Source organism: Calonectris borealis, chromosome 11 (genome assembly GCF_964195595.1).
Source record: "Calonectris borealis chromosome 11, bCalBor7.hap1.2, whole genome shotgun sequence".
In the NCBI taxonomy this organism is placed as follows: domain Eukaryota; kingdom Metazoa; phylum Chordata; class Aves; order Procellariiformes; family Procellariidae; genus Calonectris; species Calonectris borealis.
Window position 1 is genome coordinate 11,459,072 of NC_134322.1, and position 16,136 is coordinate 11,475,207.

Genomic DNA, 16,136 nt, shown 5'->3' on the forward strand with positions numbered 1-16,136 from the left:
AATAAATTAGTTTGTGTTTTCTTACAACACAGAAACCACCTTCACTTGGAGTTAGGGTATTTGGCTTGGAAAAAAGACCAATACTGCTAAAAATTATTCTACTTCCACCAGACCCCTTCATTTCTTTTGGAAACTTAATGTGTCCTAATCACATTCCACTTACGTGCTGGCTAGATTTACAATTTGTAAGGAATGTTTCCCATATATCCAGTTCTATAACAACAGTATACTGGGACTACAGCTAATATGAATTCTATGAAGAATACTTGATCGTTTACATCCATGGAAAAATTACATGACACACTGTTCTATACATTCTGTATCAGATTCTGATTCTCTTAGTGTGTTGTACTCCATGCTTTATGTCTACTTACATTGGTCATTGCTTTATGTCTAATTATATCTACCCTATGATGAAATACAAAACCATCTGACTTTTAAGGTTTTATACTTAAGTTTTAATACTGTATTAATAGCATAAAGAAGAAAAAGAACCAAGCATCTCATAAATATATTGTATACATTTGTATACATTTATGCTGTGTTCCTGCTGGCTTTTTGTGAAGAATCTCAGGTACAAAACAATTAGGTTAAAAATTTTAATAAAATGAAAGAGACACAAGAGCAGAAATGTTCCCAGTTGAATCTGAGGGCAGGGCAGATAATTTCCATTCCAATTAGCTTGAATTTAAGGTCCAAATTCTCTACTGGCTTTGACAGTACCATTCAGAATTGTTAGGGTTGGTAGGTGAAAAGACAAACCCTACCCTACTTTACACCTCCTGAAATTAATGCAGTGACTTGACTTTGATGGAGCTAGGATATTATTCATAGGGGACTGTCAAGAGGGTCTTGTGGAGAACAAGAAAAGGCAAAGAATTATTTCTACTCTAGGTTCATAGTTAGCATTGTCTGAAATACTATCTGCCGCGTGTTAGCTTCTTCCTTCTTTCTTTCAGTTGCTGCTCATGGGATTCTATTTTTGTGGTATGAAGTTAGGAGAGAGAGATTTTTAGAACAGGCTCTCCTCAGACGGTCACACTGACCAGTCCTCAGTCTGGCTGAGAAAGACCTATGTAGATGGGAAGTGGCCAGAAACTGGAGAATACTTGACCTGTAGGACCACAGCAGTGTATCTGACGCTTATTTCCCGGGTCTGACATAACAAACTTCGCAGGGATTTACAGCACCTTTACCCCCAACTTCAGGTCAAGGATTCTAGCTTTGTCATCTTAACTCCCGTGGCACAGAAGTGAAAATGATTCTGAGAATATTGCTTCAATTTGGGAGTCAGAAAATTTCCCCAGGCAAGAACCGAGTTCAATTTACTGAAAAAAATCTTCTCAGTGTGAATTTGAGTGGCAGAATCTGGCCTTCTGTATTTAGGTTAAGTTGAACTCTGGACAACGCAAAAGCAGCTGGGCTGTAACTTTGAAAAGATAAAGAGAGAATTTTGAACTTTGATTCTGCTCCTGTTTCTGCTGCAACTTTTTTTTCTCTTCCTATGCCTACAGAGGAATGGAAATAACATTCTGGAAAAGGAGGCAGCAGTCATGCTTCTGTGGCACTGAAATGAGTCCAGATCTTGTCTGTTTTTCATAGATATTCTTGGGAAGACTTGCTAAACCTCTGGCAAATCAGGAGCTGAAAATATCCAGTGAAGTTCTATTCCCACTTGGCATATAGTATTTGTAAGTCAGCCTCTGGAGAGCACACTAATGAGCTGCAGCTCCAGGTTAAGGGACTTACTACAGTTTTAATGAGCTGTCAGAAGCTTGTTTACAGTCACAAATGTCTCAGCCAGGTGCCCATCACTAGCAGTATCCTTAGGCAGGCCAATTCAGGGTAGGAATTTCTATCCAAAAATGCAACTCAGAAATATATACTGCCACTCCACTGCATACACATGCAAGCACCGTTTTAATTCCCCTTCTCCAGTCTGCCCTCTGGGCATGTGAGAACAAAGGTTGCTCTGATTTATTCTGGTTGTCAGTGGCTCTAATACGCCAGTGGGTGTTATGGTACAAGGAACGTCGACAAGTAATCTTTTTCAATACTTTCCTCCAATGCAGTCTCTTTAAGCCTCAGGGCATCTCATCCAGTGGGTGATATAGCTTTGGAAGCGCTAAACCTATTTTATGGCCTATATTGTCCCGGGAGTCTTCTGCAAAATGACCATCACAAGGCATAAGAGATCATGATTTATTACATTAAATCTGTATTTGGCATGTACCATCACAAAAATAATTGTGTCATTAGCTCACCTATTGGAGAAAGTTTAACTATATGAAGAAGTTTTGTTTTAAAAGGAGGTTTTCTTATTCTCCCATCAAGAATAGCTGAATTCCCATAATATTAGTATCCATCCGTCTACATATACTATCAGAGAGATCCTAGAACTCATGTAAAGCAGACCAGTTCTTTGACCTCAGAGTTACCAAACTGGTTGGCACTAGGTAGACATTTGGCTCTTGGCACCTTTTTTTGAGAAATCTTCCTTTGATCACACCTGTACTTCCCACCTACACTGTTCCTTATAAATGTGGACTCACCTTTACTCTTTCTTTAGACAAGAAATAAGCGGTAGCATGTAGTACATCTGCTGAATGAGTAGAATTATGGTAGGAGTTGGAGGAATGGTAGTTAGCTTCAATAACTTGTAACCACGACCTCAGAGTTGATTCTGAACAGTTTAGGAATTCACAGATTCCAAAGCGAGCAAATATTTTGAGACCCAGATAAACCAAAGGCCTATGGAGAAAAATTAAACACAAAGTTTTAAAACAAATGAGGTTAAAATAACATTACATGGCATAAATAGTATGAATCTATACAGCATTTTTAACCAATGACATGTCAGATTAGGTGTAAGGACTTGTTACAGAATTACAATCCAGACCTGTAGAAATGTTCTGCCTATCCATCACATGCACACTCTCAGAATCATGCCAGTTCCTGACACTTCCAGGAATATTAAAAAGGTTCCATGCTGCTGCTGTACTACATGTAGCAGTATTTTGGGGCTTGGGGAGTCTATGTTGGGTAAATGTAGACTGTAGTCAAAATGAGATAAATTAGCAAGTACTGAATTCTGTGCATGAGAGGAGGGAGGTAATCTTGCTGCTGCCACAGATTCCTCAACTAGCTTGTTTACAGTTAGATTAAGTATATCTATAGTATACAATGCTGCAATCACTATTCTTTCTGCACTGCAGATCTGCTCCATTTCTTTTACGCCCACCCTTGCAGGCTTCCACTGCTCATTGACTTCGCATGCAATAGAGGATGGAAGCAAAAGTATTCTGGAAGCAAATGACCAGGCCAGAGTATGCCATTTCTAGAAGACTATAAGGGCCAGATGAACCTTCAGGCAACCCAATCAGAGTCTCCAAAAATAGCCAACATCACTGTATTCCAGTACTCTTGCTTCTCCCAGGCCAAACTGCACAATTTAAACCCAGATGACTGGCAGGTGAATGAAGATCAGAACAGCAGTACAGAATATTTCTAATCTGAAAGGTGTGAAAGTGCAATATGTTTAATAGAGGAAATGCAAAAAAAATCAAGTTTTAGTCCACTACCCTTTTTTCAAACCCAGTTAATATCGCTGTTTTCTTGTCCAACACATTTTTTGATTAGGAAGAACAGGTATAGTGGTAAATATTTTCAAATGTGGATTTTTAAAAATAGATCTTAAACTCTTATTTTGGCATCTCGCTTTGCTGCTTGATTCCAGATGCATCAAGCACTCTGATTTTTAGCTGCACCTGACAGGTGAGGTGACATCATTTAGAGTTGCTGAGGTTATTTAGAGTTGGAATTACATTTTTTGGCAAAAACACTCAACAAAACTGTATCATATACTAGAATCATAATACACTAAAGTTAAATTCCCCTTAATCCCCCCCATGTAGCACTGTCAGACAAAGGTCTCTCTAGGTTTCTCTGTCAGTGAACTGTAATGCACTAAAGCTTAGATTTAATGAATTATCTTGGCTTTACTACCGTGTGTCTGCTTGGACTTGAAGACAATACTAATAACATATTTATACTTGTGATTCATTGAAGAATACTTTCATTCTCTTAATAAATGAATTGCCTTTATTTAAACACAGCAGGAAACAATCATAATTATAATATCTTTAATAAGCGAACAGGCAACAAAGTACCTCCTTTGTCCCTCTGTGGTCTCTCCAAATCAATAAGAACAGAGAAAACTATCTGGTGATCTCATGCATGTTGGCTATCTGGTGATCTCATGCATGTTGACAGGTATAATTAATTCTTAAGTTACTGCAATGTGAGTATTAAATGTTGTAAATCACACAGACTGATTACATTTTACTTTTTTTTTTAAATTACTGTATCTATAGCACTACATTAGAAATGGAAATGTAGCAAAGCAAAAAAAAAAACCTAAAGTAACTGGATGCAAATTTATTCACTTACAATAAAATAACTTTAAAGAAGAATAAAGAACTGATTTTTTTTCCACTTTTTTTGGCTTATAAAACCATGGTCTAAAAATGAAGTGCATATATGTTAACTAAATGCCTGATATCTTTCTTAGAGATTGTTTTTTAATACCTTTCAAAGCTCTTACAGATCTGGGATTTTGACGAGGGTTTAAGACAGTCAATTCATTGCAGGATCTAGCCTCCAAATTAGTGTCTCATAGAAGCTTTAAGCTAAGACAAAGCATGATACATGAAACTAGACCCAAAGGAGAACTTTTGATAGGCATCAGAAAATAAAAACAAGGATTTAAACAGAAAGATCTATTTACGGTCTTAGTGGGAGCATTTGCTACTAATGAAGTACAGTCTATCAAAACTGCTGATCTGCTTTCGAAAACTTCTGTGATAGAAATTGGTATGCCCTACTTTTTATAAGTAAATATTCTTCAGTTAATCTTATACATAAAATGTAGCCTGCCAAGATTTTAGAGTAAAGACCTTCCTCTAATCCCAGAGAAAGGCATAATTCAGGAATTCTGCTGAAAAGCTGTATTTGAACTGTTTAGGAATAAAAATTAGCCAATTACATGGAGAGAAAATAAAACATGATCTGTATCAACAGATCAAATTAAGACCAGCATGTTGACTCTGTTTGTAGTTGGCCATAATTTGAATTTGAATCCCCACAAGAAAACAATTTGATTTGTAGAACTTTTCTATTATTGAGAACAGAAAAGGAAGGCTTTTAAAATGATGTTGTTTGTTATTATACCATATCAAAGATATATAATCTTCACTTACATCCACTGGGAATCTGCAGGAAATAGTGTATGATGAAACAGAAGATATTTAATGGGTTCATACACAACTAGAAATGACAATGAGAAAATTTCAAGCATTTGACTTTGAAAATAAAAGTAATTCCATTTTAAAAGCACAGGTAGAGAAATTAAAGAGCTGGTTACAGGATGACATTTAAGTCAGTTTTCAGCAACTTCAGTTTACAAGCTCTTGAGTTTACTGACCTTTTATGGGTGGCAGCCTCAAGTTCAAAGATATCAAAATCCCAGTGTTCTTCATTTTCCATTGCCTGTGTTATCCGTGGGGGTATGTCATTGAGGGAGATTGGAGAGATCAAACTGCCAGCAACCTGATGAGTTTCTGTTGAGGAAAACAGATCTGATTTGCAGATCACTATTAATAACCCTGAGATACACTTTTACTCAATGTACGTGTTTCTTTTCTGTAGTAACGCCTGGCAACTCTCATTTCTATAAAGCTCAGTAACGCTGCAGAACAACGCTTATACATAAAAATAAAACAAAACCAAATAATTATTATATCTGATCACATTTCCCCTGTTTCTTACATTTCTTAACATGTTTTAATATCTCAGTAACCGCCAAATTAAAACTTACGTTTTGCTGACAATATGTATTCGTTCCCTGATAATCTTCGTAAACCATCCTGTTCAATAAAAGTTAAGAGTTAAATGCACGGTATTGTACAAAAGGTCTATAAGATGATGACACCAAATAGTAGCACAATGACTTCAGAGAAGCCTGACTGCAACCTGTCACAGTCATCAAAGCTGCCTCTCCCTTATTTGTGTGTACTGTTAAGATTTGCCTGTTTTACATACAATTCATAATGGATAAGAAACTGCAAGATATGGGATACAATATGAACTCAGACAGGTAAAAACTCAAATTTCTCAGGTGCAGATGGAGGTCTGGAATTACAGCCTCACATCCACCTCTGCCTGGACAACACACACACAGGTTTTGGATGTGTGCCACAAACCAGACATGGTATGTCCACATACTTCCCATCAACAAGCAAAGGTGGGTGGTGGAGGGAATGGATGGAGACATGCTTCTGCTCTCCTCTCCCTAGTATTGGCAGAGGAGGTCACCTCAGCAGCATAAGAATCTCCTGATTTGTTGGTGGGATTGCAGAGCAACAAATTATTCTGAGGCTTCCCTTCTATCAAAGAAGAATGTATGCTTGTTTATTCTCCAATTCAGTGCCACCTAGGCTTAATTCTGACATGATGCCTAGATGTGCAAACTGAGACGAAGGATTAAAACTAACAGAACGATGTATTTAAATATTTACTTTTCAGCTCATAATTCTAAATGTTGTGGCCCAAATCTTGCTTGCTCTTTTGATGTATGCAGCTGTTAGTTACTGCACATTAATGTTTAGCCCATGCTGTAAAAAAACAGTTATTAAAAAAGAAAATCTTTCTGAATGTACCTTACTAACAATGTTAGGCACCCAAAGGATAGCAGAAGTAAATGTGGATGCTATATCTGAACATGCAATGTCTGCACTTAAAAGAATTGTTATATCTCATTTTTATTTTCACATTTGTAAGTAAATTAGTCTGGAGTTTTGTGATTTAAAAGGAAAGGGAGTACTACTCCTATAACTGGCCCAGTGACTCTTCAATAGCACTGCTATGACACAAATATTTAGGACACCAGATGCTGTCTATCACTTAGAATCAAAGATTAGTTTTTTAAGAGTTGAAATAGCAGGTGTAATTGTATCTGGCAAATCCATCTTTGAACTCCAAATCCCTCCAAGCCCTTCCCATCATGAATTCTGCTTGAGAGTTCAAATCCAATAACCTACTACTTGTTCCCCTACTCAGACATAACTTCTGAACATGAAATGGAATAATGTGATTCTGTTTTCAACAGACCCTTTGCTGGAAAAATGTTTCTCCCAGATCATTTTAAAACTCATACTATACCATATACCTTCATGCTCTCAAATGGATTTTCTCAGCTTTTCTATTGCTCTATTGCCTTTGTTTTATTTTTAGTAAGGATTTTGTATTTTGCAATATTGTTACCTACATGTTCTGGGACCATGTACTGAATACAGTCAGAATACAAATGTATGTAAGAATCAACAATCCACGAAAAGGAGAAAACAGTTGAGTTTATGGACTGTGTGTATTCAGCAGGAGAAAAAAAATCACTTTGAGACTCTAATGATTAAATGGATGAATATATGTATCAATATTCTTCTACAGTCAAGGTAACAATATACTTTGTCTACTGAGTTAGTAAATTCAACCCTATATGAACCATTCAGTTCTCCTCCTGGAATTCTTGAAGTCTCTCATATGTTTCTCCTGATTAGATATTTGTTGTGGTATTTTAAAAGGGAAAAATACATATAAACTGTTTCAAGATTCTTATAGATACTGCAAAGGAGTCTTGATAGTTATAGCATGGAAGAATAATAGCCCAGAGACATCTCTGAAAAGCTCACATCTTGTGAGCCTTTCTGCATCCAACACACTGTCAAATTTTTTCCTGAGGTAGCCTTTTATATGCAACGTACAGACTAATGGAAACACATATCCTTAAGGCACAGGTAACATTCATCCAAGTTCATCTAGTTATTATTAGGAGGGTCAGACTCCTGAAGGTTTGAGTTCAATTCTTGCTTCGCTACGTGCCCTTTGTTCAACTTTCGGTACAACGCTTCTTTTTCCAATGCGCCCATTCCTCTTTTCATAACATAACAACATAATACATGCCTTCTTCAGTCTTTTTCTTGCCTTACTTATTTAAATTACGAGTTCTGTGGAGCATGGTGTGTTTTAATACATGAACACTCATGTTTCTAGCTCAAAGCACTCTGATCTTTCTATGAGTCTCTACAGGTACAAATATAATCCAAGAAATAGCAACAAAAATATGTATTTTGCATTCTTTTGAAAATACATTCTCTCTATACACTGAAAAGTCCCCAAAACATGCCATTCTAATCCTAATTAATAAATACAAGTGTCCAGCTATCTTTCTTTTTTCCCCTCCCATCTAGACCTTTCTAAAATGAATCACATTGAAAAAAGAATTGGTTTTCCTTTCCATTTCTAGCAAAACTAATGCTTCAAAGGGACTGGTCAATTTTCTTCCCATTTTCAGAGCTACATTATTAATGTAGGAGGAAAAAATCCACAAAAAGAGGTGTACAGTTTTTCCTGAAAATTTGGCATTGTAGAGGCAAAGCACATGCCAGATGATAAGGATCGAGTAACTGGGAAAATCAGGCAGTGGAACATTAATCAATAGCTGTTTGTGGCAATATGTACTTACTGTCATTAACCCTCCAACGAGGTCACTTGTATGTGGATCCTCATCTTTTGTCCCCAGTTGTGGAGAGTACAATTCAGTGGTTCTTAAAATCTCCAAAACGCGGTCTAAAGCTTCTGCAACTGGCATGGGACTGCTTTCTTGTGCAGCGTTGATGATGTTTATTACCTAGTTTAGCATTAGACATGTTTTGAATTTAGAAGTGATTTAAGAAAGAACAGAGACACTCATCAATTACTATGGAAAACTCATAGCAAATAAATGAGATCTACAACTTTAATCCACATGTGGGAAAATCAAAATGAAAGGGATGTTAATAAAACACTGATGTTTGCTACTGACTCTGGGAACAAGATCGTGGCCTTAAAGACAGCAGTCTTATTAATGACTTTCCCGTTCAAGGCACAGCCTCAAAAAGTCTCTGAATGGATTTAATATAACCATTTGCCTCTCTCAATTTATTAAAGAGCTGATTTTTGCCAAATCCTTGAATGGTTTCAAAAGGCAGTTTACAATGCGTAAGTAAGGAGGAGGAACTCTAGTCCCTTCTTCACATAGGCAAAAGTCCTTAAAAAGGGTCAAGCAATGGCTGACCACATGGAGGGCACTTGGCTAAGCAGGCTCGGGATAACTTTGTTCAGAGCATCTGGCTTTTTGGAGCTCCACCAGTAGGCAGGTGGAACGGGGGAAGTTGCACCAGAGGCCAGTGCTCCCTTGCTCCTCAGTCTGGATGCTGTACTGGAGCCTTGTGCCCCAGTATTCCAGTACAGCACAACTGACAACAGCTAGTGATAGTACACCTTACCTTAGTGATGGGTGCTTCAATAGTCATGGAATGTATCCTCGCCATAGAAGAGTGCCGCCTTTGTGAGCTGCCTGTGTGGAAAACAAAGCAGAATTTGTATCCTGATTTCCGTGACAAGGCACGACAGAAGGACTCAGCCACGAAATCTTGATTCATTTTCTGAACCGCTTACCCTGCTGTGCCCTTCACAGGCAATCTATTGCAGAATGCATACACATGCTTGTTATGCTGGGGACACACAGGTGCAAAGAGATGCTTGCTGAACCACTGATATCCCAGATTAGAGATAAGTAGCTGTAACAGCCTGGCAAAATCATGGCTTTGGTTTTTCATTTTAACTGATTAAAATATTCAATTAAAAACTCAGTTAAAAGACTATACAAGTGCCTGTGTGTGTAAACTGGCAGGCACAGGTAGGTAACTCTTGCACTTGGGTTATGACAGGATATATCTACTTGTGCTGCCTGATGCAACATGACAAGTCATAATGAGTCAGCTTCCAAACTGAGGTAAATCAGTGAAGCTCCTTTGAAGTGAAGATAGCTATGCCAAATTAAAACAGCAGAGGTTCTGGCCTATTATTCACTGGAAATTGAAAAACAAATGTTTTATATCAGTTAGCAATTTTGGTTCTGTAGACAAAAAGCCAAGATGGGATTTTTCTGGATAATTATGTTGTGCTACCTATAAAATGCAGACACATGTCTGTTACTCTTTGTGATGAGCAGCTCTTAAGAAGAAGAATAATGCTATTTTTGCTATATGGGAACATGATCGTATTCTCACTGCCACAGAGCTATTTCCATGTTTCACTAGTGTATGCCACCTAGACTGTAATGATGTATGCTTTAACAAAATCATGTAAGTATCAGCAACAGTTTTAAATATGTGACTCATCTATCAAGTCTGGGGTGATCTAATGGAGCAAAATACAACACAGTGAAAAGAAAACAAAATCCGTAAAAAAATTATCATATTTTTATCAAGAGGAGAGGTAAGAAATGTAATAGTTTGTTAGGTTTAGAGTTTGCCATTTGTACTTGAAAGTATCTGTGTTGAATCTCATGAGGTCTTCCATGCAGGATGGTAGACAATAGTCTTCCATTCTCCACTGGTTCAAAAAAAGACTCAAAAGTAGTTCAAGAGAAAATGGGGCTATTTGACAAATGTAAAGTTGTTCATGAATTGATGACTTGCTATTTTATTCTCGTGTGTTTATGTGTATATGTACACACATACATACTTACCTATATTTGTATGTGTATGTATGTTTGCACACAAAAATCTGAATATATATAGAAATCAGAAAAAACTACTTGTTTAACATACCATCACTCCCTCGTGATGTTGTGGATCTGACATCTAGGGATCCTTTCCTCCTGTCTTTGTGTCTGCAAGTCTGAATATCTGTGGAGAAAATGATGTACAATGACATTAAGTTGTGCCTAAGATGTATGTTAAAGGAACTGAAACTCAGAGAAAGCCTGATAGCAGCTGAGGGACATTTACCACAATGCTTCAGCAGATGAGAGCCAATGAAAGCTCCTTTTTAAACTCTCGCCCAATTACACTGTCATGAACCCAGTCATGTTCTTTAGCAGAACATGCCTAAGTGTTTTTGCAGAATGGATCTAACAGTGTGGAGGGGAAAGTTCCTCTCAACACAGTGACACAATTGTAGTTGTGAATACAACTCGTGCAACACACCTGAGCTCACTCAAGTAACAACTGCCACATAGAACTGGTGGACCAAAGTAGACTACACGCTAGCAAACCAGGCAATGCATCCTAGGTCCCTTACGGACTCCCAACAGATACAACCTGTGCTAGCAAGGCTACAGTTAACAAGTACCTGCAGCATGGGTGCCAAGGATGTCTTAATTGAAGTCTTGATATGTGGGATGAGGGTGAATGGTAGCGTTGGTCATCCTCATTTCCACCCACATGCAAATCTCCCTCAATACAGTTAAAAGCAATGCAAACATACATGCCATTAGCTACAGACCAGCCACAGCAACATGACGACTAGACAGCATCCTTCGTATTTCTAATTTTGTCACAGGGATCCACTACCTACAACTGAAATGTGACACTGAATCCAGCAACACCACAATACCACCTTGGGGCCTTATTAGTGCATTTTCAAGGGTGAGTTGCTATATATCACTTCTAAAACAAATGGAGCAGGTAGAGAGGGCTTGTATTTATTTTCCTGCCTTTTGAGCTGGATTCCCAGCTTATCACTAGCTGTCCTGTGCAACTGTGATTTTCAGTCAGATCACTAACAATGGGCTTTATTCTTTCCCTAGGTACGTTCTCCGCTTATTAGGACAGAAGAGATGTGTCATACCTGTCTGAGATTCAGCCTGAACACGTTCACATGTCTTCTCTGCCTACAATTTAGTATGAGAAAGCCAGTTAGTCAGAACTTTCCCATTATTTTGTAATATTTAGGGCTCAAACTAAAGCAAGCATAGCACTATTTTCACTTACCTTATTGTTGTCATTGCACAGTCTACTAATTGACACATAGTGTCTAATCTTTCTGTAGGCAAAAAACAGTGTGTTAATTCCCATCCAAGCCTCAGCTCTAATTCAGTGCTGATACACAAAATGGTTAAGAGCAACAAACTAATATAGGACAAATCCTGTTCTGGCAGGAAGGCTCAGCTGAGAATGGAAAAAAAACCACAGTTCTGCACGTGATGGGGAATACAAAATGGAAGCATCTTTTGCAAAGATTGTCTCCTCCTCTTTCTCTCTGGCCCTCCCCCCCCAGCTTCTTCTGGGTTACTGTAGGATGTTTCAGGTATGATATAAATGCGAAACATGCAACAGTGCAGTCCAACAATCAAAACCTTCTATAGGATTTAGGGATAGAGCAATCAAACTGAAAACTAGACCCTTGATTACCAGGAAACTTTCTAAGCCAGCTTGAAATGGGCTAAAATTGTTCCATAAGTAGCAATGTATGTAATACATATTTGTCTTACAAGTTTGGCATTTTAAGCTGAAAATATGTTTTCACTCTATTGATGGAGAGTAGAGAACATGAATTACTTCCAGGGATGAAATCAACCCAAACCACTTTTTTTTTAGGAAAAGAATGCATGAAGAAGCTGCATTTGGCCTTTCCTTCATGAAGACACAGCTTTCTAAACAATTGTCTCAGCCAAGTCTGGAAGATAACGTGCTGTGCTTTTAATTAATGTTCATTTTGCCTTAGAGGGCTTTGAAACTACTACTGCATACAAGCTGATCCACTTTCTTTCCCAATATAGTATAGAAGGAGTCATCATAAATGTACCAATAACTAACATACACCTGTGTGCTCCAAATGCTCTATTTGGGGACCAAGTGGAAGTTGCACAAAAATCAAGACATGCTTGAATTTTGACCAGGATCAAAGCACACAGTAACCTCATCACATAAAGACGCTCGGCAACAGCCACGAGTAGGTGAGCACGGAGGGACATAGCACAGGTGCACCGTGGAACAGGACGTAGGTCCTCGAGGTCCCAACACAATGCACAGAAAGAGAAGAGGGTGCACTTGCACTTCAGGGAGTATTAGAAGAGTAAGAGTCACAAGTGAGCACATCTGGATCTCTGGCTCCTTTTGGGGGAGAATTAGGAGAATTTCGCTTTCCCTGCACACAGCATGTAAAGTTGATTTTGCCCCAAGGAATTAAATGCAGAGGTTTGAGGCTCCCTTCCTTCCATAAGTTTCCTTTATACTCAGTAACAGGATAATCCCATCTCTGCTGAAAGCAACTAAACTCTAAACTGAGTCTTGATTCAGACCTAAATCATGGCTTTAGCTTTCATACTTACCCTCCCTGTCCAACGACAGGTAGTATCTTCACATTTTGTTGTACGCTATCTCCATTTTTCTTTTTCGCATAGTACATTCCTTGCCATTCCTGAAAAAGGAATTCAAGTGGAAGGAAATTCAGATAAAACAGGAAGAGAAGCTGTAGCTTCATATCTTTTTTCATTGAAAGCTGTCTTACAATACAAAACCAGTCAGGACTGGTTAAACTGTGCTTACCCTCAAATTTCTCCCCTGTAACTAATCTGTAGGTCACTGTGTGGCTGCCAATGCACAGAGAACTTCCAGAGGGGCAGCCTGTGAGTTCCCTGATGGCAACAGCCAAACCTCAGTGCTGTGGGAATCAGAACCACATATTCTCTTCCCAATCCTACCTCAGTGATGTTGGGGGTCACTGGGGGGAGACCTAGCAAAGACCACCGCAAGAGTGAGAGCTCGGACCAGCCTCTGCCTGGAGCAAGAGTCCCCCAGAGGCTCCGGGAGCGCCTGCAGACTCTAACAGTGCGGGGCTCCCCCTGCCCTGCCCCAGCACCACGCACCACATGGCTGGGACTGCTACGCTGACCTGCCTGACTTTCTTCCTGACTGCGCTGACTCCTCCCAGGACAGGAAGGTTGGTGAGAAACCATTATGCCGACCTGTCCGCCTTCACTTCTGGGCTGCATCGTCTCTCCTGCAGAGCTGGGAAGTCTTATCACTGGTTAACATTAAACACATCTGTGACTAAAAGCGCTTCGGTTTCCTAGCACATTTACTTTCTACACTGTCAGTTCAGTCTCAAAAAGCGGCAGAGATTTATCCTGGCTTTTTTAAAGCAAAAGAGAGCCTAGCAGAATAGCTACTGGATTCTGCCTCCCATCTGCTGATCTCCCCTCTAAAAGCACTCTGGTTTCAGGATCACATTTAAGTAGACAATTTTTCAAGTATCAAATTGTCACTGCCAGTATCATTGTTTTTTGATAAAATTCATAAATGGGGAAAAAAAGACAGGGTGGAAAGGAATTTTTCATTTTGCAGTGAGAAGTCTTTTTTTTCTTCTGGAAATGAGACATTTCTTTCTAGTGCAGAGCCTCTTTTCTTTTTCATTTCTCGGGAAACGTCCCTTCTCCCTTGCTTAAGACATGCTTTTAAATGAAATACTGTTAAAACAATCACTTTTGTTATTTAGAGATTTTAAATCCAGAAGGCACCACCATGGTCTAACACCCAGCCCCAAACCACCTCCCTGCAGCGGAGCTCACACCCAGGCTGTGAAGCAGGAGAGCTCCCACGCCGACACACGCAGACATGGCTAAACGGGGCTTCAGCACACGCCGGGGACGGGCCCTTACCTGTGGCTGCCTCCCAATTCCCTCACCACGCTGCTGCTGCTTCTCAAACTGCACTACAAATAATACCACAGCCAAGACACATACCACAACACTGACGGACCTCCCCGGGTCTCCCCTTGCGTGTGGTGCCTGCACTGGAGTTGCCCCCTCACAGGGCTATTTAGGAAAACTCAGGGAAAGCAAAATTTGGGAACCCTGGGTCTCCCCCTTTCATTTCTGGCAGCCGCACAGAGGCCAGTAACTTTCCAACAGAGCCAGACTTTTGTAACCTGGCAGCTGACAAGATTCACAATCTTGCCTACACGTTTCCATCCCTAGAATAGTTGTTGGTGGTCTTTTTTAATAGACCAATAGATGCATATTTTGAGCTGGGCATCTAATAAATACCAAGTGATTAATAAATAATTGATTCCATATTGCATATTCACTTAATACAAACTACCCATGCCATTGCTCTCTTTCAGTTGAGTTCAACAGACTGTAGATCAGATCTTACAAACGTATGTGAAAATACCTTCATGAGGCACATGATACAGATTTATTTATGTTAGACTGACAGATCTTGCAGTCAAGCAGGCCAGAGCACAGGTACAGAGAGAACAGTTTTGCATTTATGTTGATGGAGCCAGCAAATAAAGACTCCAGCCCGCAGAGAGCTGCATGGTGACAGGCTGCGCAGAAAAAAATATGAAAGGCTTTTCCGAGGATCTGTTGGGGAAAAGAACTGTGCATAACAAATTGTGAAGCGAGCATAATATCTTCTCCTGTGAGCTGCATGAGGAATACAAATGAAGATAAAGCAAACATCACAAAATTCAATGCTCTCATAATTAAAAGTATGCATATCAATAGTTTCCTGACAACCAGGATGAGGCAGAGATGAGTAATCGATCTCTAACCCAGGTAATAAACCCCGAATATGCACAAAGGGGTGAAGTCATAAGGTACAGATTGGATAATTCCCGCATTGAAAGTGCATCCTTTTCAAGACAGGTTATTCACTAATGTGTTCTTCTTAGTCAACAGATCGATTTTTCAACTTGTGAATTTCTAAAACCTGTGAAACTGTGGCAGCAGATATGTGAGGGAAAAGGTCAGCAGAATTCTGAGAAATAGGAGGTCCAAGCCAAACTCCTGCTGGTAGGTGAAGTTCTTCCAGAGACGTTACTTAAACATATTTTAAGAACACCATATGTTCTCTCACAGAGCCTCTGTCAGCAATCCACTAGAGAAGAGCTACTTCACAAGATGTGCTGCCAGTCAAGCTCACCGTTATGTCTACATTACACAGTGTGCTGGGACAGAATGCAGAGTAAAAACCATACACAGTAAAAAAAATGGTGGCACCCTTTATAGAGTGAATCAATGCTGAGGTTTCAAACTTCATTAAGGTGGCCGTGGCATGCATCTATCCACTGAGGACTCATACACGCATAGTAAGTAATCCCCCAGTTCAGTCTTCCTGTTAGATTGGGGCTTCTTGCACTAGACAGCAAAGTTCAGCAAGCTACTTGTAGAAAACAGAGCAAGCCAAAATAAACACAAGATGTCATGAAAACAATCTCACAGAAAGTAAGGCTGAGTTAGGAAGGAA

The 16,136-nt window shown here is 39.3% G+C and overlaps 1 protein-coding gene across 2 annotated transcripts in view; it reads right to left on the bottom strand.

The window, feature by feature from the left end:
• The window catches only part of PDE8A (phosphodiesterase 8A), a 127,359-nt gene that overhangs the window by 8,637 nt on the left and 102,586 nt on the right, over positions 1 to 16,136 (bottom strand). For both annotated transcript variants that reach the window (XM_075159978.1, XM_075159977.1), the window contains exons 9-17: positions 13,214 to 13,302; positions 11,874 to 11,925; positions 11,731 to 11,773; positions 10,710 to 10,787; positions 9,381 to 9,451; positions 8,579 to 8,743; positions 5,876 to 5,924; positions 5,483 to 5,618; positions 2,553 to 2,751 (exon numbers count right to left, since the gene is read on the bottom strand). In XM_075159978.1, coding sequence (XP_075016079.1) covers positions 2,553 to 2,751; positions 5,483 to 5,618; positions 5,876 to 5,924; positions 8,579 to 8,743; positions 9,381 to 9,451; positions 10,710 to 10,787; positions 11,731 to 11,773; positions 11,874 to 11,925; positions 13,214 to 13,302 — 882 coding nt within the window. The remainder of the gene's footprint in view (positions 1 to 2,552; positions 2,752 to 5,482; positions 5,619 to 5,875; positions 5,925 to 8,578; positions 8,744 to 9,380; positions 9,452 to 10,709; positions 10,788 to 11,730; positions 11,774 to 11,873; positions 11,926 to 13,213; positions 13,303 to 16,136) is intronic.